Source organism: Psammomys obesus, unplaced genomic scaffold (assembly GCF_907164565.1).
Source record: "Psammomys obesus unplaced genomic scaffold, mPsaObe1.curated_primary_1811, whole genome shotgun sequence".
NCBI classification, from domain to species: domain Eukaryota; kingdom Metazoa; phylum Chordata; class Mammalia; order Rodentia; family Muridae; genus Psammomys; species Psammomys obesus.
This window is the reverse complement of record NW_026590681.1, coordinates 1,142,406-1,164,364: the sequence shown is the minus strand read 5'-3', so window position 1 is coordinate 1,164,364 and position 21,959 is coordinate 1,142,406. Positions and strand designations below refer to the sequence as shown.

General features: G+C 49.8%; 1 protein-coding gene across 5 annotated transcripts in view; it reads right to left on the bottom strand.

Moving 5' to 3' along the window:
• Positions 1-10,741: 10,741 nt before the first annotated feature.
• Nav2 (neuron navigator 2) overlaps positions 10,742-21,959 on the bottom strand; it is a 343,708-nt gene continuing 332,490 nt past the window's right edge. For all 5 annotated transcript variants that reach the window (XM_055608371.1, XM_055608367.1, XM_055608368.1 and 2 more), the window contains 6 exons: positions 20,863-21,017; positions 20,624-20,695; positions 19,735-19,931; positions 19,316-19,434; positions 13,451-13,654; positions 10,742-11,217 (listed from right to left, as the gene is read on the bottom strand). In XM_055608371.1, coding sequence (XP_055464346.1) covers positions 11,092-11,217; positions 13,451-13,654; positions 19,316-19,434; positions 19,735-19,931; positions 20,624-20,695; positions 20,863-21,017 — 873 coding nt within the window. In that variant the 3' untranslated portion in view covers positions 10,742-11,091. The remainder of the gene's footprint in view (positions 11,218-13,450; positions 13,655-19,315; positions 19,435-19,734; positions 19,932-20,623; positions 20,696-20,862; positions 21,018-21,959) is intronic.

The following is a 21,959-nucleotide window of genomic DNA, read 5'->3' as shown; positions in this document are numbered from 1 at the left end:
ACAAAATTATCCTCTGACCTCTACACCCCTTCCTATACACATGTCATGCCCACACACCATAATAACAATAATAAAATAAAAGTCAACCTTTTTAATTTTGGACCAATTTTTAAGTTAAAACATCACCCAAAAGGCAAGTGTGACATGAGATAAAATGTTGGTCAGTGTCTTCACTCTGCCACTTATTGCTGCGTGCACCTTGGCTAAGAGAATAATTTTGCATTCATCGCTCTTTCCATGATTAACAGGTGAACATTAGCACCACACATTCAAGAGAGATGAAGAAAAAGTCAGACTGTTTAATTGGCCTCAAATGACCCTGCCGTGCTTCTGTTTATCTGTGTGTCCATCCTTGGTGTTACTAACTGTTATAAGCCCCTTACCACCCACCCAACTCACCAGGAATCCCAGTGTGTACCCCTTGAGCCACCTCCCTTCTGAAGCCTTGCAACAGCTTGCTTTCCTTCCCAGCTGTCTGCTTGCCCTGTTTTGTGACATCATGGTTGCCCTCCTGCCTACTGTTTCCAGATGTCTGGAAGGCCACCACTCATTTCTTGGCTCATAACTGCTCTGGAATCCTGGACTTCTCTTCCCTATAGAATCCTGGGCACCAGTAAAAGAGGGAATGTGGCCCAGGACACGTTTAGTTCCTATGCCTATATTCTTTACCTCATGGGCACTGGATGTCATAGTGATTTGTACTCTCTGAAGCCCTTTTCAAAACCATCAGAAGAGATAATATCCACTAACAACATATATGGCCCCCAGCCCTCAGGAAATGTAGCTGTACTGGGTGGGCAAACCTTGCTAGCAATGGCTTACCTGGTATTTAAACAAACAAACATGTATTACTTTCTTGTGACTTCACTTGGAGCATGTGGCCCTTGGTGGCCATGTGGCCATGTAGCTCCAGTCATCAAGATGCCATCACATGGTGGTATCCAAAGCAGGGGGCAAGAAGTACCACAGCAAAGGAGCAAAGGGAGCTTCTTTTCCCATGGAATCTGGAAGGAAAACGCTTCCCAGAATCCTCCGCAGATACCCACTATGTCTCACTGGCTCCATACTGTGCCTGAACTGATAGGAGGTGTCAGAGTCAGCTCAGGCTGACTGTGGTCTGTTCTCTGCCTGAACCAAATTGTGATTCTGACAGAAGAGCGAGGCGGCTCCTGAGTAGGCAACCATCAGTGATTCTCCACCCCCTGCATTTAAAAACTTCAGTCATCTTCCCAGGTCTGGCCTTGCTTTTCCAGCCAACCCTGCTATTACCCAGAAAGACTCCTGTTTGGACCACTCCCCTCGTTTCCACAGAGCAGGAGCTCCCTTCTTTATGCCCTGCTTCCTGCTTCACATGACCATCCCACATGCCCGTTTCCAACAGGAAGGCCAGAAGAGCCATCTGCAGCCTGGTCGTTTTACTGCGCTGAGGAGAAGATTAACCGGGGCCATGCTGTTGGCGAAGGGAGGCACACATGAAGTGCTACTGTCGCTGTGGTGACACTCCTGCTGAGCCACACGCGTGGGTCTGGCGAGAAAGAACTCAGGCTGCGTGGTAGTGTGCGGCCACCCAGTTATGACAGAGCTTTGTGTATAGACATCTCTGCAGTGCTGTGGATGCTCAACACACCCCAGCCCAGATAGGAACATATAAGCAGGGCATCCATGCCGTAGGCAGGGCCCAGTGCAGATGGCAGCATTAAAGAGCTGCCCCACTCTCCCCACCCCCTACCCTGGGACTTCTTTCAACATTTGCCAGAGAGAAGGGAGAAGGAAGCTAACTCTGGGACCCATTGTCAAGGCTGCTATGGAATCAGGTACCTGCCAAGCTTCTCCACTGCTATGGCAACACAGGCAGGCCCAGGACTCACATAGGGATACAGAATAAGGGCCAGTCAAGGATGCAGTGGGAGGCCAGTCATGAAAGGGTTCTCACCTCAGGTGGCCAACGTCTCACTCTAACCTTCCTGAGCCCAAGGCTGGGCATGAGTTTCTGAGGTGTCTTGTCTAGAAACCACACCTCCAGCAATGACTTCACCATAAAGCATGAGGCCAGATGTGCATTCTAGCCTGGAAGGTCTTGATGACAATTTTATTTTATTTTTGAAACTGGCCTCAGTAACCCATGCTACATTGACTCACTATTTGACCAACAATGACCTTGAACTTCTGATTCTCCTGCCACTACTTCCTAAGTCCTGGGATTAGAGGTATGTGCCACAATGCCCTGTTTTTTGGGTGCTGGGGATCAAGCCAAGCTTCATGTAAGTTACATAAGCCCACACCCCCAGCCTCTCATGAACCTTTAGATCCAAAAAGATTGTTATCACAGCTAACATTTGCCAAGTGTCTCACCCTGCACATACTATTTGGCCCATTTATCCTGGTCAGACCTCTAAGATAGTCCTATTCTTGTCACCTTCACCTTAATGGTGTGTGGCGTGTAGCTTCTGAAATGGGAAGTGACTTACCCATACTCCCACAGGTTTGGCACCAAGTCGATTTAAGCCCAGTGGCTGGCTGGAGAGCCCAGGTTTTGTAAGCCACCGCCAGAACACACTGCCTTGCCTGGCTATAGTCATCAGCCTTGACTATGGCCTCTGTGGTCAACAGAAAAGAAGCCCAGAATGGCTCCCATTAGCTCTATGCTTCACATGAGGTACTGCCATCAACAAATTTCAAGGTGTCTCCATGGTGATGTCTTGCTCAGGTGGAGGATCTTGGAGTCGGGTGGACTCCAAGTAGGATATTCTTTGACTAGATAGAGTCCAGAGGGCGGCAGTGATCCCGTGGACAGTGTCAGCAACTCAGTGTGAGCAAGTGAGAACCCCCGCCCCCCCATCTGTATTTCTGTTCCACCTTCAAGAGGAAGCCAAGAAGACAGGCTAAGTCCAAGTTCACCACCAGGAGGGGTGGACCCCCACACAAAATAAAGCTGTCAGAAAGAGGGATGGTGGAAGCTGCAGGGGCACTTACTGAAGGGGACGCTTCTCCGACATTACTGAAGAGCTAGCCTAGGCTCCTGGAGCAGCCCTGTTTCTCAAGGACTCAGCCTGCAAGCAGGGGAGCTGGATGCCAGCAACTCTGCAGCCTGTACACCTAAGTGTACCTGCTGGTCCTCAGACCCCGAGGATCTTGTCCTGCCTCAGGATTGGCTGCTATAAATTTCTTCCCTTTCTAAACACCAGTCTCTCCTCTGAAGAGTGGTAATGCCTCCAGGCTCAACTTCTCAACTGCTCAGGGCAACACTTGCTAGGGCTGAGTGCTGAGGCGGCAGCTGTTCGGGTACAGTTTAACAATCGTGTCAGACTCTGCGCTTTGGGACCAGAGCACCCCAGGACAGATCCTTTCTCTAGTCCTGACCGAGGACACCTTGCCAAGTCTTTTCATTACTCATCCCTGAGGCCTCACCTTACTGCAGCCACAGAGGATGGTGTGTGGCTTAAGGTGCCCAGCACCCACTAGTTCCTCTTTATACACCACTACATTCCCTGAGGTGGGGATGGGAGCATAGAGGAAGGGGAGACCCATGGACAGAGCCAGGGGAGAGAAAAGAGAAGAACGGGTCACCAACAGACTCACAGAGAGGAGAGACAAAGAGAAGAAGGACAGAGAAAAACTCAGAGAGTAGGGGAGGAAAAGAGGAGAGGGGAGGGAAAGAGCAGAGCGGTTGCTGATAGGATTAACTTTGGGCTTTGCTGCCCTCTGCTGGTCACTGGGAGGTAGTAGGCAGGGTGGCCCCTAAATGGCAACATTTGTTGGTTTTTTTGTTTTGCGACATGGTCTCTAAGCATCGATGCCAAGCTGTGCTGGAACGCACACTCTTCTCCTGAATACAGGTGTTTCTCCCAGAACATTCTAATTCATCTCTGGGCTGAGGGCTAAAATTCTGCCCTGCTTCCTAGGCCAGTGGTGACTGTCCAGAAATGATGGAGCCAGGGATGCCAGAGGCGGGAGACTCGGAGCCTCTAAAGAGCAAGCAGCGCTAGAGCCAGCATACAAGCTTGTTCTCTGCCCTCTGCCCTCACCCTGCTTGGTAAGCTAAGCTTCAGGGAAGCCAGGACCAGCCTGCCAACCACAGCACGGTTATACCTGCTGCTCCCTTGTCACCAGCTTTCCAGCGCTTGTCTGGACACCAGAGGCTATGCAGGGCAGCCCATTTCTGCCACCTTCAGGTCACACTCCCTCATACACACCTGTCTGCATCCTTTCTTTTTGGTGTCCAATTTGGCCCTTGGAAGCCATGAAGCTCTGTCCTGGGACACCTACAGAGACTATGTAGGCCAAGGGATCAGAGTTGTGGGGACAAGCACGATTCAGGGAGGGTGTCGGGGTCTTCGCGGCTGTGGCACAAATGTGGCTGGTTGTGTCATAATTGAAGGCAGGGGTCAGGGGAGTTGAATGGCATGAAGCGGTATAGCTCACACTTAACTTTGAACTTAAGCAGAGGACTGACCTGGACCTTCCTTCTGGAAGGGCCCAAGTGACTGCCCCTGCCACTATTGGGCTGTGGTCCCCACAAAGTTCCATTCACAGCTATCAACAGACATGGAAGGCCAAGCACAGTCCGTGTTCCCGACAGGCTGTTCCCAGCCCCTTTGTGCAGCAGCCTCACCACCTCGTGACTCTTTTCCAGTCTGCTGGTCTGCTGAAGCCAGCAGTTCCTGTGAGGTGGCAGCTGAGGCTTTAAGCTCAGTGTAGAAGCCTGCCACTGCCCCTCCTGCTTCCTCTACTGTGCCACACAAATTCCAGCTTCCATCACTGTGAATTTTGCAGAGCCTTGAGCAACCAGTGTCCCAGGTGGGTCCCTCGGTGGAGGAGGAATGTGTATGTTCCTTTCCTACTTGTCTGTCCCCCAACGACTAACGGCTGATGGCTGAAAACTGCCCAGAGCTGAAGCGTAGTCTGGAAGGTCTTTCCCAAGCTGGTGAGCACACTGAGCCTCTAAAAAGAACAGGCCAACTTCAAGCTTACAGTGGGAACCAGCAGCTGCCATTAGGTTCAAGCTTCAAGCTGGTCAAGCTGTATCTTTTTCTCCCCGGGTCCTATAGTCACTGACATTATTCACAATTCCACATAGTAAGGGCAGTATGTGCTGGGTTTGAGCTTATCTGGTCTAGTCTTCTAGTCCTTCACACTATTTGCATGTTTGTTGTTGCTGTTGTTTTGTTATGTTTTGTTGCTGTTTTTCAAGACAGGTTTTCTCTGTGTAGCCCTGGCTATCCTGGAACTTACTCTGTAAACCAGGCTGGCCTCAAACTCAGAGATCTACCTGCTTCTGCCTCCCAAGTGCTTAAAAATTCATTTCTAATATACAGTTAAGTTATTGAACACTGTTAGGCTACTTTGCACCTATAAGGTGGAGGTAATAATATATAATTTACATGTTATAATATATATTTTATAATTATATTTATAATCATACAAAATAATTATATTTTATACAGAATAGAATATATTGTATGTAATTATAATATTGATAATATGTATGCAGCGACTTTAAACCATCTCCTCTTTAAAGTTATCCAGCCTATCATGTGCTTTGTGTGTGCCAACCCCATTTCCCGGGACACACCAGGAAGCAGCTCCTACCAATAGGTGACAGCACTTGGCACACCCTGTCACAGGCTGCAGACCCTCCTAATCACTTCTTGTCCCTCCGCCTCCTCCTTTTTGGACAAGCACTGAAGTCGCCCATGGTAAACATCTGGATTCTCTGTCCTTTCCTGGTCAGGCCATCATGCATTATCATGTGGGGAATTTCAGATCCTCAGAACTGGAGCCGGCTGTGCTGTGGAGGATCAATCTCATTGTGATCCACAGGACTCTTTAAACCTTTGACTCTGTGGTCGCTGCTAAAGGTGAGTGCTAAGGCACCACCTCTGATGCCTCTGTCTGTTGGTGACGTCCTGGAATGTGAGGCCCTGAGATCAGGCAAGGTGTGGAGCTGAACTTCCGTTCTCTCACCTTGTAGCTACAGTGTCTTGACAAATTTTCTCTGATTTTTTAATTTAATTCCAGGGTTAAAGTGGGAGGGAAAATACTGTCTCGGGTTATCTTGGAGATTTTGTGGAACTTTGGAGAAAGCCTGTGGCATTTTTAAGTTCTCGAGGCGCCTCGCAGTCCTTCGTGCGGTCAGCAGGGAGGTGCCTGGGAACCGGCTCTGTCTACTTAGAGTGTGGTCCAGGAGTCAAGCTCTAGCACCACCCGGGACCCGACAACAGATACGCTCCAAAGGACAAGACAGTTAACTGCTGGTGAAGACGTGGAGAAAGAGCTCCGACAATGGCAATGGAAATGAATATAGTACGGCTCTAAGAGAACATGACAGGCTTCTCAAAGCCTTCAAACCGGGGCTGGAGACATGGCTCAGCGGCTAAGAGCACTTGCTGCCTCACCCCTGCACCCTCCCCCACCTCTTTTTTTTTTTTTTTTTTCCAAACAAGATTTCTCTACAGTGCTCTGGCTGTCCTGGAACTCTCTATCTAGCTCAGGCAGGCCTTGAACTCAGAGATCAAGGCCTGCCTCTGCTTCCCAACTGCTGGTATTAAAGACATGCACGACCACATTCAGCTAGCACACCCAGCTCTTGCAGAGGATCTCAGTGTGGGTCTCAGCACACACATGGCGGCTCACACTGGCTGTTACTCCAGTTTGAGGGGACCCGACATCCTTACACATGCAGACAAACACACCTGTATATAAAATAAACAAAAAGAAAACATGAAAGCCAGACTAACTATAGGGTATAGAAATCCCACTACTGGGTTTATGTCCAAAGGAAACACAATCAGGCTATCAAAGATATGTGCAGTCCATGTCACCTGACATTCTCAGTAGCTATGCTATGGAGTCAACTAAGATGCTAGCTGACAGGTGAGTGCATGAGGAAAGCTTGTGTATACACAGTTAAATGCTATTCGGCCACTGGGGGAAAATGGTGGGGTGGGTGGTGTATACCACAGACACAAGAGGCACGCAAATCTCTGTAAGTTCAGTGCCAACCTGGGATGCCCAGCAAGTTCCGGCCCAGCCTGGTCTATACAGTCTAACACAGAGAAGAGCTGGACTTGTTATTACTGCCTGCAATGATAGGACTAGAAGTTTTGAACCTATTTGGGTAGATAACTCGTGATCTTACATGCAGAAGCTCAACAGCTGATTTTAACAGCAAACACAGGAGTGATTAACAGAGGCTGGAGGCCGCTGGAGAGGGGAGCCAGAGGGAAGCTGGCTGACAGGTGCTGAGTGAGCACTAGCACAACACAGTTGGTGAAAACTTGGATTTGCAGTGTCTGAGGGGAAGAGAAAGACTCTGATTTGGTCTCTGCACCCACGCCTGCAACAGCACACCGTGCCTGCCAAGAATGAAGAATGGAAAACAGACTTGCAGCTGGGGCTCTACTAAGTGTTTGCATAGCATGTAGGAAGCCCTCGGCTCCACCCAGGCTCAGGCATGGTAATACATGCAGGAATACTAGAAGTTCAAGGTTATCCCTGAATTTGAGACTAGCATGGGACACATAAAACTGTATCTGAAAAGAAAATATCAAAAGGCAAAAATCCAAACAAAACTCATTAAATTTTGAACAACAGCAAAGAGAAAGAGAGTTTGGAGGGCCACAGTGGATCTGGGAAAGCAGCATTCCAGAAGGTGCACTGAATCTGACAGATGGCAGATTCATGGCTGTGTCCTTAACAAACTCCAGTGAGTGGAAGTGGCTTCCAAGAGAAATGGGCAGAGGTGGCTCCTGATGGCTTCCCAGCACAGGTGGCTCTGAAACAGGTTTGGGGCTCCTCAGGTTCACAGCTTCTGGGGGAAGAAATATGTCTTTGTGGCATAAACTTAACATAAGGCAGGTCTCATAGGAACACAGAGAAGGTAAACCACCGATCTGAATAAATAAGCATTAACTTTATTGAATCATGAATAATTTAAGACTGGTACAATCATCAGCTTTATTCTCTATGACATGGGGCAGATCTCCAGCGGATTGTTCTCAAAACCAAAAACCTCATGACAAATGAAAATTAAATAGGGAGGGAGGGTGGGAAAAGGGCGGTGGAAACATACCGTACACAAAATACTCAATTCCTAGTTTTCTCTTTAAAAATGGCTAGAAAAAAGTCATCAAAATGCAGCAGTTTCATTGATTATTTACAATTTCTATTTTACAATGAAAAAAAAATGTACATCTTATAGAACACGTTTCATAACCGCTCGGCCCAAAACAAGCAGGTCAAAACAGCAAACCTCCCACTCAATATCCACAAAGTTGGATTGTTTTGCTTTTGAAATAGATTTGCCAAGGTCAAATTTGGGCACACAGAATCTTAAAGTTGAGCATAAACAATAAAATTGAAAATGTCCCCAAGGTCAGAGGAAGATCTGGGCAAGCCTTGCCTTTCTTACACTCCCACCCCACCCCCAATCTTAAATTAAAAGGACTTCCCAACTCATTGTGGAATTCTTGGTCTCCTGGGAAGCAAACATTGGTTCCCACTGGTACTTTAGCATCAGTGTTGCATAGGATTTCTTTCATTTCAAAATTAGCCTATCTATAGAAAAAGGCAAAATGGAAGCAATTCAGACAGAGCCCTAAGTGAGTCCAAAGTCACTTTGTCCAAGGCTAAGCAACAGGAAAGTAAAATCATGACCCAGTAGGAAATGCGCCTTTTAGACAGCCCGGCTTCCCAGAGCTTCAGGAAGGCAGCTGAGCTAGGAGGCACTAAATCGCCGCTGGCCTGACAGGCGGCCGTAGGTACACAGGTTTCTGTTGTGAGCCTGGATATGGTAGGCGAGAAGTCTAGGCATGGCGAGTGGGGAGAGGGTGTCATTAAAGACAACAGTTCCAAATAATGTTGGCAGGGTGTACTCTGAGGGTGACTGAGAAAACTATGCGCAAGGAGGGACTTGATTTAACTAGCTCCCAAGTTCACAGTATGATAGTGTACGGTCGTTGCTGGGAGATAGACTGAGAAGGGTAGGCTGCCCTTCAGGGGCACTGGAAGGCTCAGGGTTTGGCTCTGGTCACAGGCTAGACATATGGTTTATAAGTTTTATTACAAACAAAACAGAAGAAGACACACTCACAGCCACACCGGAAGTGAAGGCTGAGTGTGGGATTACAGCAGGGGGTAGAAATGTTTCTCTTTACCGGTTAACAGGACACTTTCTTGTTCCTTTCAATGAGGGAGGGATTAAAACAAAAAACAAAACAAACAAACAAACAAAAAAACAGTGCCATTCCAAGCAAAGTGAGCAGTTCTGGGTCAAGCTTATAAGGTATGAAAAAAAAATTCACCGAGACAAACATCCAAGAATAGAACAGCAAAAAGTGGAATAAAAAACCTGATCGTTACTGACACCCCCACTGGGGCTGGGAAAGACTATAAAACACAAAGAGCTCAAATGTCCGGACCCGGTAAGGAGACCACCAGTGTGCTGGAGCCAAGGCACACTAGGTTTCCCCTGGAGCACAGATTTGCAAAGTCGCATGGATTTATGGGGTTACCGTCCAGGGAGGTCATTCGCTGGAGACTAACAGGAGCCTAAAGAAATGGATCTCTCTCTCTCTCTCTCTCTCTTTCTCTCTCTCTCTCTCTCTCTCTCTCTTTCCACCCACAATCATACACCCACACAGATGAGTCTTTCGGATGAGAAGTCGGCAACTTGTGTTCTCTCTATGAATAGATGACTTATAGCCCTGTTTACTTCGATGGGGAAGACACACACACAACCCCAGGCAGGCACAACACTCATGTGAATGGACACGGTCAGTACAAAACCAGTAAGGCATTGCATGGGGATCAGCACCGAACAGGTCAGGCAAGGCTCATCAGGACGGAGGCAGGGCCAGAATTCTGGGAAGGGCAGCTGTGCCTCCCTGCTAAGCTGTGTCACCTTGGTTCTGAGGAAAGTGCCAGTGTTCAGTGAGAGGACAGCATCAACTCTTCCTGCAACTGGAGTCTGGGATGCCTGAGGTGATGAAGTGGGGTTCTCGGCCCTCAGAGATGGAAAAGCAAGGTCCGTGACTCACCCACAGGAAGAGAACTGGTGCTCCTCTATCTATCTGCAAGGAAACGAGTGCCCACAGCCCCAGAAGGAGGTGTCGAGGGCACAGAACACTGAAATCCAAGCTGAGGAGGGGGCAAACTCAACTCTATTTAGCTCTCACTTTCACCAGAGGATTAATTCTGGTCAAGGTGTGGGGTGGGGAGGGAGGAGGTAGTAGAGGAGAAGGGAACTTTCACAATCAACCAGGTAGAAAGGCAGACACAGGCAAGGGTTGATAGTTCTCCAAAGAACTACTTGCACAGTACACAGTGTTTGCGGACAGAAACCTGACCATGTGGACAGACGAAGGAAACAGGCGCTCTTTTCTGTGTTGCTAGTCCCATCCGCTCGCTCACATTCTCACCTCTTCACTTGCTCTCACGGATAACTGGGGCTGGGCTGAAGGGAGGAAGGGGTGTATTGGAATAGACAAAATACTTCTCGGGGAAGGAGAGCACCATGTGGAAAACAGAGACATATGATGCATCAGTGTCCCTGGGTGGTGTTCCAAGCAAGCACCCTCGTTAGCACCAATTCTTCCGTGGAGGGTGGGGTGGCATGGCTCTGGGGTGCTGGTGGCCAGACCCAAGCTGGTGGGTCTGTGCTGAGGGAAGCCCTGCTGTGTCTATTTCCAAGTTGGGTTTAGTCTTTTCTTTCTGGGGGTAGCTTGAGGAGGTGTGCTGTTGGATTTCAGGGCACCGAGTGGAATCTTATTTTTAAAACTTTCATTCAATCTCTTTATATCTCAACGGCGAGGATCCTTTCCCATGAAGTATCTTCAGTGTCTCACGGAGGTCACGGCAACAAGGCAAACCGAGAAGGAGAGTAGAACAGAGGCTAGGACAGCTGTCACTGTGGGAGGAGGAGGTCCTGGGCTGCGCATGCAAGGGCAGAGCGCTAGGGCTGGGGGTCTCCTATCCCTGCCACTCTGCTCTGGCTTCAAGGCTGTGGCAGCCAGGGCTGGCTCAGGAAGTCATCTTCAGAATGAAATGGAGGATGCAGGTGGGATGGAGCGAGGAGACGCGGGGGGGCCTCGGTCACAGGGTGGACTCCAGTGAAGAGTCCAGGATGTCGTCATGATGGCTGTTGCTGTTGGAGTCGCTGTCATAGCTCTGGGGGCTGGAGTAGTTGGCTGCTTCCTGCAACCTCATCAACATGTTCATCTGTGGAGATAGCAGAGGGTTGGGAATGCCTGTCAGTTTACAGGGAAGCCGACCCCGGCCTCTTTGGAGCTCCTGCCACCTGCTTCAAACTCACCCTGGGGCCACAGCTCTCAAGAAAGGCTGTGGACAAGAGCACAGAGCACAGGGTTCAAATTCTGGCTCCCCTGCTTACCTGCTGTACGAGAATGAGAGGTTACTCAGTTCTTTCCTGTGGCAGTTCCTTACTGGCCAAACATAAGTATGCCTAGTCCCTGCCCATCACGCTGAGGTGTGGGTTGAGTTATGTGAGCCACACATAACATAACATAAAGTAGGAAGGCCCTACTAATGCCATCCTGCAGCTGTTGCCTGTGGAACCCGGGAGGCTTTAACATCCGAGGCACAGGGTCTTCAGCAACTGCCACAGGTTTAGGAAAGGGAAGAGCAGTTTGCCAGCAGCAAAGCCTCAGAGCAAACAGCCTGCAGGGGTCTGCACCATGTCAAATTCCAAAGCACCCAAGCCTCCCATTCCCTATGCATGGACCAGCACAGGGATTATCTTGGTAAGCAAGGGACAGGGTACGCTGACCACTCAAGAGCAGAGCAAGCTTCAGGAGTCTGAGCCGTTCTCTGCCACCTTTACCTCAAGGGGAAGAAGAGCCTTTGGTCCTAACCTCCCGTGACCTGCATATTCTATACTGGCCACATTTTTGAGAACACACGAGGACAACCAAAAATATCTTTGATTTTGCTTATAACTATAGATTGTACTTTGTATTTTATACAGCAAGTTAGGAGAAAGAGCGAAGGAAAAGGCTACCATAGCAGAGCATGGAACCAGCTGCCTTCCGAATGCTTTGCAGAATCTCTCCAGGGAACCAGGCAGAACCAGAACCAAGGGAGACGTGAGGCTGTGATACAGATGTAGTGGCCAATCCTCGGCCACAGGGGTGCATACTCACTTACTGGACACCGCCAGTGCCCACAGGGTATGGTCCTGAGATAAAATCAGGTCAGGCCAGCTCTCGGGAAGGACTCATGCTCTTTCGGGAGGGACCAGAAGAGAGCTACTACAATAGAGATATGTAGCACTAGGCAGAGAGAGAGGCTCAGGAGACACTCCAAGCATCTGACTAGGTACAGGGGTGCTTGTACCAGCAGGACCCCCTTTGGGAGACTGGGTTTGTTCTGAGAGGTCACCCTCTAAGTTTGATCCAAATGCTTCACCCTGAAGGAAAGCCAAGTCCTACTTTCATATAAGACATGACACAATGAGCTTGCTGACCTCGGTAAGACCCCCATAACCTTGACCTTGAAAAATGTCAGTTCCAGCGCTCCCTTCAGACCATGGGCAGGATAGCAGCACTGAATTACTTTAATCAGCTCCTGTTCACAGCCTCAATAGTGTGGCTGTGCCCAGGTGACCTGCTGGCATTTATTTAGTACCCTGGCTCACCACAAGGGCTAGAACAAGTCCATTTGGCTGTCTTCCAGCCCTTCTGTCCTTCTTGAGAACACTCTCTCCCATTAGGTAATGCAAGCAATACTCTGCTGCACTTTCGTTGTAGCTGCCATGTACGCTGGGGCAGGTTTCAGGTAAGTATAGTCATTTACCTGTGGGGACTGGGGCACACTTGCTTCCTCATTCTATGGCCTCTTGATGAGTGAGCTTTAACTTGGCAGCATGACTATGCGTGTGCCTTGTATGGGTAGAGTAGTATAGAAGTGACTGAGGCTTCATCATTGCCAGCCGAACGTCTGTCTGTCTTCCTTTTGTTTTCGGAAGTTCTTCTGTATCCTAGCAAAACTTGGCTCTGTCTCATCATTTCGACAGCCTGGATTGAGGCTGTCAGTCCTCTGCCTGCGTCTCCTGCTCTTAAACTCTCTCGTTGTCTGGCTTTGGTGCCAAGCCCTTAGCACACCCTCCTCTTCCCTTGCTCTCCTGGACAATATATGATAATGGTGGTTTGTCCTCTCAAATCAGAGGATAAACAGTGGGGCAGAGAACCTTCAAAGGGGGAGAGTGTAAGGACATTCAAAGGGGAGAGAAAAACCATCCAAGTTTTAACCTTAGAACAGAAAAACCTTAAGAGAGGTTAAAGGTCTTAATAAAAAAGTAACACCATGGAAGAAAGCACTGGAGAAAACCGTCGCTATTAGTGGATGAGACCAGCCTTCCACAACATGGTTTTGTCAATGCCCTGTATCCAGAGAGCTTTTCCTCCCACCCAGTCACTGAGTGCTGTCGACTCACCAGTGGGTCTCCTTCAGCATCACTGGGGGGCACCTGCTTGCTTGTCGACCCCTCCCGAGGCAGGGAGTAGCCATCGAACCCCACGTCCTCAGGCCGGAGCTGCAGAAGCGGAGGCCACTCGTGCTGCTGTGGGCTGGCGGCCCATGGGTAGGTGTCCATTACCCACTTGGCGGGGTCCTCCCAGGGGGCACGCCTTCCATAGAGCTGTAAACAGGCAGAAAGGGCACAGTCTGGAGGCTGGCTGAGACCTTCTTATTGCCAGGTATTGTAGCTTGACAGAAACCTTTCTAAATCAGCATTATGGCGCGAGTAGCCTTCTGACTAGGGAGGTCATCCAAGATAAACAGCCTGGGGTGGTAGTCTCTGCAGTCTCACGGACGTGGGCTCACTCAGTCTGCTGCAAGCTCACCGTGCACAGCATTGGCCTCCTGGCACTGCTGGTTCAATTTGTTAAACTGCCTTTGCGGAGGGAAACAACCGTGTGATGGGAAGCTCTGCCAGTTTCCGAGGCAAATATTCCCACCAGGGCCGTTTCACACTTCCACCATGAGGCTGCTGAATGTCGGCTGGAAAAAGCCAATCCCTGTTAACTTGCACAAGCCACCTCTAGAATCCCACTGGGCATGCCATACTCGGGCAATTCTACCCAGACTGAGTAGCAACATGACGAGGCAGGGGTCACTAATGGGCCTGGTGAAATGAACTTGTGTGTGTGTGTGTGTGTGTGTGTGTGTGTGTGCGCGCGCGCGCGTGTCCACATGTGTGCATAAGGAGGCCCGAGGTCAACGCTGGGAATCTTGCTCACTGCTTACACATACTAGTCATTGAGGCAGATGCTTAGCTGAGCCAGAGTTGTATAATTCAGTTAGTCTACCTGCTAGCATTCTCCGACGATCCCATCTCTGCATTCTAAGCATGGGACTACAAGTGGGACACCACATCCATTGGGGATTTACACAATTTCTGAGGATCTGAACTATGGTCCTCTTCCTTGCTGCTTGTGTGACAAGCACTTGAACAGCTGAGCCATCTCCCCTGGCCCTGAACCCTCATTTTTCAAGCTTGTCTGACTCTCAGGTGCTTCTGTGGGCATGCTGGTCCCTTTTAAAGAACAAGGAGAAGACGCTGTGCATGGGCAACTGAGTGATGAGGCCTTCGCTGGTTCGGGAGTTTTCAGACTTGTCCAGGATAGTAACCCATTTACTCCCCGAAGAGCAGACTCTAGCATCACTTATTTATGTAAGACCGGCACATCCCGATTCAAAGTTTCTTTACTCACGCCTTGAGGCCTTGACCCTGAAACAATTTTAAGGACTGTTCCTGGAAGCTTTGTGAAATATGCATATTCTTTAAAGGATGGAAACCTAGGCTGCATCACTTCTCACAGTGGTGATCTGACCACCATGCTGCTAGGTCTAGTGTGGCAGTTTCCTTTTCAGGCCGTGCCTCACAGCATTCTGGGTGCCAGGTGCCGAGTTGTGAAAGGTATGCTGTTCTAACAGAAGCAGCAGCCCCGAGGTTCACAGACGGGGGCAGGGAAGGAGAAGAGCCTTCACAGATCAAGTCTGCTACTCACTGTCCACGGGCATTCAAGCAGACATGACAGGGCATGTTCACAGACAGGGCAGGGCAGGGCTGTCTGGGCTGTAAAAAGGTACTTCCACAATAACCTCGGGGTACGTGGATGGAAAATTTCAGACCCCGCCTCCCTGCGTGTGTGCCTCTTCTACCCTCTTGGAAGGCTGCAGCGAAAAGGGAAAGGGTACTGAGATCAGAACATAACTGGGCCCCGCTCTGGCCCGATAGAACCACACCTTTCCAAAGTCACAGGGAGGAGCCAGGCTACTTAACTGGTGCCCTCTCTTACCAGATGGGAAACCAGAACCTAATGGCAGTGTTGATATGAAAGGTTGAAAGGCAGAGCTGGATTCAAACCCAGGACTCAGGCTTCCTTCTCTGGGCCATTCCCTCTTACCTCACCCATGAGACCACTTTGAACCAGCCATGACTCAGCCATGACTCAGCCAGACATGGAGCCTGGAAGCAGGCTCCAGACCTCAGAAACAAACCAGCCCAGCCTAGGTTCACCATTCTCAATGGTGGCTCCCCTCTCCCCGTGTCACCTGAGTTACTCTAGGTCTTAGACTCTGATTTCTACCCTGGATGCCACCTGCCCTACTCCACCTAAGACCATCTCTCTGCATTAGTGGCTTCCTCCTTCACTTGAGCCCAGCACCTTCTGTGACATCATCTTGTCAGACGCCAGCTCCCTGTCTCCCCATACCCCAGTCTAGCCTCTAGCCTAGTTTGCTGCTACAGCCCCTTTCGTCTGGGGCAATGGTAACCTTAGTCCTTGAATTCAGTCCAGCAGCCGTCTTAAGGGATTCAGTGTGAGCAGGAAGGAATCGGGAAGCAGCATGTGTAAGCCCGACTGTGGGTCAGGATTGAAAAGGGCACAGAAGCATCTGGGGACAGTTACAGTTGATGGAGATAATTCAGATCAGAAGCCTCTCCCTCCCAGGCCTTCTGAAGGAACAAGATCACTTCTCTAAGGAGACCCTCAAAGCTTTGGAAGCACTAAGGCTGTTGGCTAAGCAAGTCCTCAGCACTCCTGAGGCCCAGCAGCTTGTCCACACTTGCTCTTCATCCTTAGTCCCTACACTTCTCTGAACTTTCTCTGGGTTTCCAGAAAGCAGACCACTAAAATCATCCCATAGGTCACATTTTTCCATTTATGGTTGGGAAAGCCAAAGCTAGCATAGGAGACTGCCCAGGGTGTCAGGGGACCTTGGCAACTGATGAAAGGTCTCTGAGTGTCCTTCCACTGCCACTGTCCCTTCCATCACCAGTCCACCCCAACAGCAGGTCTTCAGAATTGCTCCACTCTGCAGACAGCAGACACTTTGGCAAGTGTTTCTGATGACAAAGGGGAATAGGACTGCAGACTGAGTCATAAGGTAAGTGTTCATAGGTACAGCAAACGTTAGCTGTAAGGACAGAAGACGTTTTTACAAGCCTTCCTACATTCCCCAGGACATGGTCAAGGCCAGGTGGCCATGAGTCAGCCCGATACAAGCAAAGGAAGTGCTGTGCAGCTTCAGGCTCAACTGCAGGCCCTGGAGGGACAGCTGGGTAGGCAGACATTCACCTTCCCCGGGGCAGGGGAGGAAAGCTGCTGTCCTACTAGGTCGGTAAGAATCCTGGGTGATGGAACAACAGAAGCCAAGACACCAGAAACTAAGTTTTAGGCTGCTGTGAGACTTCTGACCCCATGGGAAGCACAGGGCTCCTGGCTGTGCATGGCAGCACTACTAGTCACATTTAGGAAGAACTTCCGGGCATTTATTTACACATACACATGCACACATCCACCTACATATACAGAGGAGACATACACACTCCAGAAAAGACACTACAGCCTGAACATGCAGAACTGCACGGTATCCACTAGGGGGCGATGCCGTTTCCCCCAGGCAAAGGATTGCTAGAGTGGGATGGTAAAAGCTGGCATCAGCAGAATGACTCGCCTGTTTTTTCCCAGTCTCGCCATGGGAAGCTCTCTTCCTGACTCATGATATGTGACATCCCGTTTAGAACCTATTCTTGGGTCTCCACCTCTTCTCGGCTCAAAGCCTTGGCCAAGGAAGAGCACACATGCTCTGGACGGCAGTGTGGTCCCCTCATGGGCACTGTGGAAAGTGAGGTGAGGAGTGGGGACCCCATACAGTACCTTTCACACACTGAGCTTGACCTCAGAGTAAGTCCAAGGACAGAAGAGAACTGAAATGAGGCTTTTTGTTTTGTTTTGTTTTGTTTTTTAACTAACATGTGAAATCACATGCAGAACTCGGCCATAAAATCTAACTAAACGGGACATAGTGGTGCACACTTTTAATCTCAGCACTCAGGAGGCAAAGGCAGGCAGATCTCTGTGAGTTCAAGGCCAGGCTGGTCTACATAGAGAGACTCTGTATCAAACAACAACAACAACAACAAAACAAACAAGCAAAAACACAGTGCCAAGTATGGTAGCACATGTCTGTGATCTCTACACGTAGGAGTTTGAGGCAGGAAGATTAGGAATTCAAGGCCAGCCTGAGCTACATCATGAGTTCAAGGGCAGCTTGGGCTATATGAGCCACTGTTCTTAAAACATCAACAAAAACCCAACCAACCCCAATCAATTCTTTGTTCCTGGCTACCGACAGCAGTCTCCTTGTAAGTGATAGGGGACCTTGGGACAGCCAATCACAGAGTAGCTGTTGCATGGTTCTGCGCTCCAGCACTCACTCGGTCACCATGGTCTGCTGAGGGAACCGGGTTAAGGTCCAAGCTTTGGCTGGCCTTGGTCTCCTTTCCTATACTCACAGGGCTGCAGGGGTGTCAGGCCCGTGGTGTGTTGCCTGGCAGATGGCAAGCCCTTCTGGTCCTCAAACTTTCATCTAAACCCTGGCAGGGAGAATACAGGAGTTCCTTATGAATCAGCAGCCTTTAGAGCCACTTCCTGTACTTGTTTACAAGAAAGAACTAGGAGATTTGGGATGGGGTGGCCCTACGAGATCCTAACTCAGCTGTCTCCCTTCACTGCTTCCATGCTGAAGAAGCCATGATGGTACATCTGCTTGGCCCCTGCCACAAGCAGGCTGTTCAGCAGCCACTCTGAAGCCCCTCCCATCTGTGGCATAAGAGAAGGACAGGAAATGTTCTTTGTGCAATGGCTCCTGGCCCAGATGGAAGTGCAGGTGTCCTCCTCAGCTATGCCTGAAGCCTCCCTTTCAGTTCAGCTCCAACTGGGAGGGGCCTTGGTACCACCAGACACTAGGGACCAAGGGACCAGCTCAAGAATGCTGTGCCTTTTGGACACCTTGGAGGTCTTACAGCTTTGGTTGTGAGCCCAGCCTTTAACGGCTGAGCCATCTCTCCAGCCCACCTTGGAGATCTTTACTCAGCAGCCTCTCACTTCTCCCAAGTGACTCTGGTCATTCATTCTCTTTCCTTTATCAGAAGATCAACTTGGGACAAAGAGAACACAAGTGGAAGAATTTGGCGGTGTTGGGGGTGGGCATAGGGGCAGCAGGAGTTCCTCAGGATAAAACCATCCTGCAATGAGGTAACACACCCCTAGTAACTCCTAAGCTGAGTGCCAGCAGTGGATGCTCCAGACGCTACTGGACAGGAAGAATGTGCAGCCAGAAGAGGCCCAGAGCCACCTGCAAGGCGTCCTGAGCTCAGGTAGTCATATATTATCCTGGACTCAAGGCTTAAGCATCTAGGATGGAGTTTAGAAGGTAAAGATTCAAATTACAGATCCTTTGAGCTCCTGTGTTCTGCAGTGCCTCAGAAGGAACCCAGGGTCTTGCCTGTGCTAGGTTAAGTACTCTGTAGCCTTGAACTCATGACCCACCTCTCTTACCTCCCAAGTGTAGGATTTTAGAAGTGCACTATTCCACCTAGTTGAAACATTACTTTTTAATGATCTTTGGGCCTCAGTTTTCTCCTCTTGAAAAGTGGTACTGATAAAACTCTGCCCAGATCTTAGGTCTAATCCATGACTTGAAGCACATTGAGAGATGTGCAAATTGTGCAGTGCTACCCACGCATCTAGCTTCGTTTCTTTTACGTTCCTGTGCTGAAGGCTTGATCGCCATCATTTTATTTAATACTTAAAACTTTGTGGCAGAATAATGCTGTTATCTCCCCTATCAATACAAGAGAGACAGTGAAAAGCTTTGCCTGGGGTCACACCACAGCGAAGCCAAGGCTTATATGACCAGCTGCTGTTTCCATCCTGTGCCATAACTGAAGACCACATGGGGTAGCACGGGCACTCAAGTCTGAGGAAATCAAAAGGAGCATGCTTCTCACCTGGAGTCCTTCTCTGACAGCTTCCAGGAGGTAGGGGATGATGGAGTAGTTCCACAGGTCAGTGAACCACACTCTGGAGCCATCCACATCTATGGGACATGACAGGAAGAGCCGGGGACCTGGGGACCACAAGGAGACACATTACACTTGAAGTGGGGCAGGGTGGCGACAGGAGACTTCCTAGTTTAACTTCCCTCATTGAAGGGTTACTGGATTCTCTAAACAGTGGTAGGGCTATTGGCTTGAGGTGTTTCTCTGCCCTTCTTTACCTGGAAGGACAGCATGACATCTCTGCTGAGTGCTGTCCTGGCCAGTACTCAGGACACAGATAATCCGTGAGAAAGCCAGGGCTCTTGGGAGACCACTACCCACTCCATCCGCCCAGCAGCTTGCCCCAGCCTGCCTGGCCTCCCACCTACCGATGGTGACATCCGAGGAGCTGTGGGCCTCGAGGAAGCGGTTGAGGTGATGCCAGACCTTGGGGATCCAGTTGATGATTTTCACCAGCTCTGTATTGCGCACCCGCCCACTGATCTCCGTTTCCATGAGCTTCCTCCTCAGGAAGCGGCCAAGGAAACCCTTCACAGGCTCCGTGTGGTTGGCACAAAGCACCCACCTGGGGGAGTCAAGGAATGCCTTTCAACCACAAGGATGCCCAGCGAGCATGGCAAGCCTCAAAACCAATGTGTGTGGGAATGGAAGGTGAGCACATTCATTGAGGTTGAGGCCATATTTAGCATACTGGAGGGAGGCCTGCATGGTGGCTACTGAAAGTATGTCTGGGGCCCAGGCTAAGGAGATGAAGTCTAGCCCCCAACTGGAGGCACAGGAAGGATTAGGGGCATGGTGCAGGGTGCTGAGTGATGGCAAGGCAAGCAGTATCACCATCTTGCATGGAGCTGGACCATCCTTAAAGGGGAGCCAGCCATTAGGGACTCACAGCAAGTAGAACTGGCAGATCCACAGACCCTGTTAAGTGGGGACATTTAAAAGTAGTGGCTGTTACTGCTCACGCAGCATGAGACAGGCACATATGGCCACAGCTGACCAGTGACTGACAGTCACAGAGACCAGGGTTCAGGCCTCTGTTCTGGCTAGTGTATGGCTCATAAGTCTCCAGGTTCCCTGAGCCTCTATTTCTTCATTGTAAATAAAATTACGTAAGGCCACTGTGAGAACTGAACGAGCTGAGCCAGGGAACACAAAGCCTAGCACACAGCAGACACTCTGAGAGGGCTGACCACCAGCCTTCTGTCTTTCTTTCTCTGTGCTCTTCCACCTTCCTGGATGAGGGGTGGGATAACTTACCTGAAGTTATGATGAAGCTGCAGGTTGGGAGTGGAAGAGGTAGCCTGGTTCATCGTGCCGATGATGTAAGGGCTGCGGGGAGCACAGTGCGAGAAGCCCAGAGTTAGGGGTGAGCTGGAGAGACAGGCCCACGGACAGCTGGCTACCTCCCGCTCTGCTCTGTACTAAGTACAACACTGTCATGCTGGCCTGGTTCACCGGCATGCACCCTGCCCCTGAGGTCTAGAACCCGCCTTTACCATTTATGGTATTTGCAGTTAAGCAGTCCATTGAAGATCTCTCCCAGAGAGCTCACGTGGTGCAGGTTGTCCAGGATGATGACAAGTGGCATATCCACAGCGTTATTCTCACTGTTGCACTGGTCGGCAAGGTTGGACAGATACTGGCGCAGTTCCTACGGAGGCAGCAGAATGAGCTTGGGGTGGGAAAAACCACATGCTCCAGGCCTTCTCTGACCAAGGCCAAGGCAGGAAGAAAGTTCCTCTTATGAAGTCACACTATGGATACAGCCTGAGAACCTAATAGTCATAGGGCATCAATGTGGTAGTCCAGGGATATTGTGGGCATGGGACAGGTAAGGCCTGCCTCCTGGCACTTATAAAATATGTCCTCAAGGCCTCCTTTTTTCCCCTGTGCATGTGCACACAGGCATATATATGTGTTTGCATGAATGTACCTATGTGTGCAGGCCAGAGGCCGAACTTGGGTGCTGTTTCTCAGGTAGCATCCACCTTGTATTTTGAGACACAGTCTCTCTCATCAAGCAGGATAGGCTGGCTATCTACTGAACTCTGGGCATCTGCCTGTCTCTCCCTCTCCAGTGCTGGGATTATAATCAGTCCATTATACCGAGCTTTTTTTTTTTTTTTCTCTCTCGCTCTCTCTAAAAGCATGGATTCTGGGAATCAAATTCAGATCTTCTTTGCAAGTGCTTTACCTACTGAGCCATCATTCCAGCCTATAGGTCCAGGTTCTAATCAAAACTCAACCACTTGTTTAGGAAATTATCACTTCTTGCTATCATGCTAATTTCCCAGTAGGCTTTTGAAGGCGGGTTTCTCATCTTTTGCTGTCTCCAAAGCTCCCTCTGAGAGCTAGCTCTGCAGAAGCCGCTGGGGCAGAAGAGGTCCCAGCCAAGTGCAAGTGCAGCTGCTGGGAAGTGCTCAAAATACAGGAGGGCATGCAGGGGCAGGTGAGTCTGTGCCCAGGGACCTGTTAATGACCTGCTGCAACTGAACCTTGAAGGTTGTCTTAGCTGGAGACTGGAGCAGCACAATGTGCTTAGGGCCCGGGCTACACATCAGAAAAAGATGGAAAGGATGGTGCAACAGAGGAG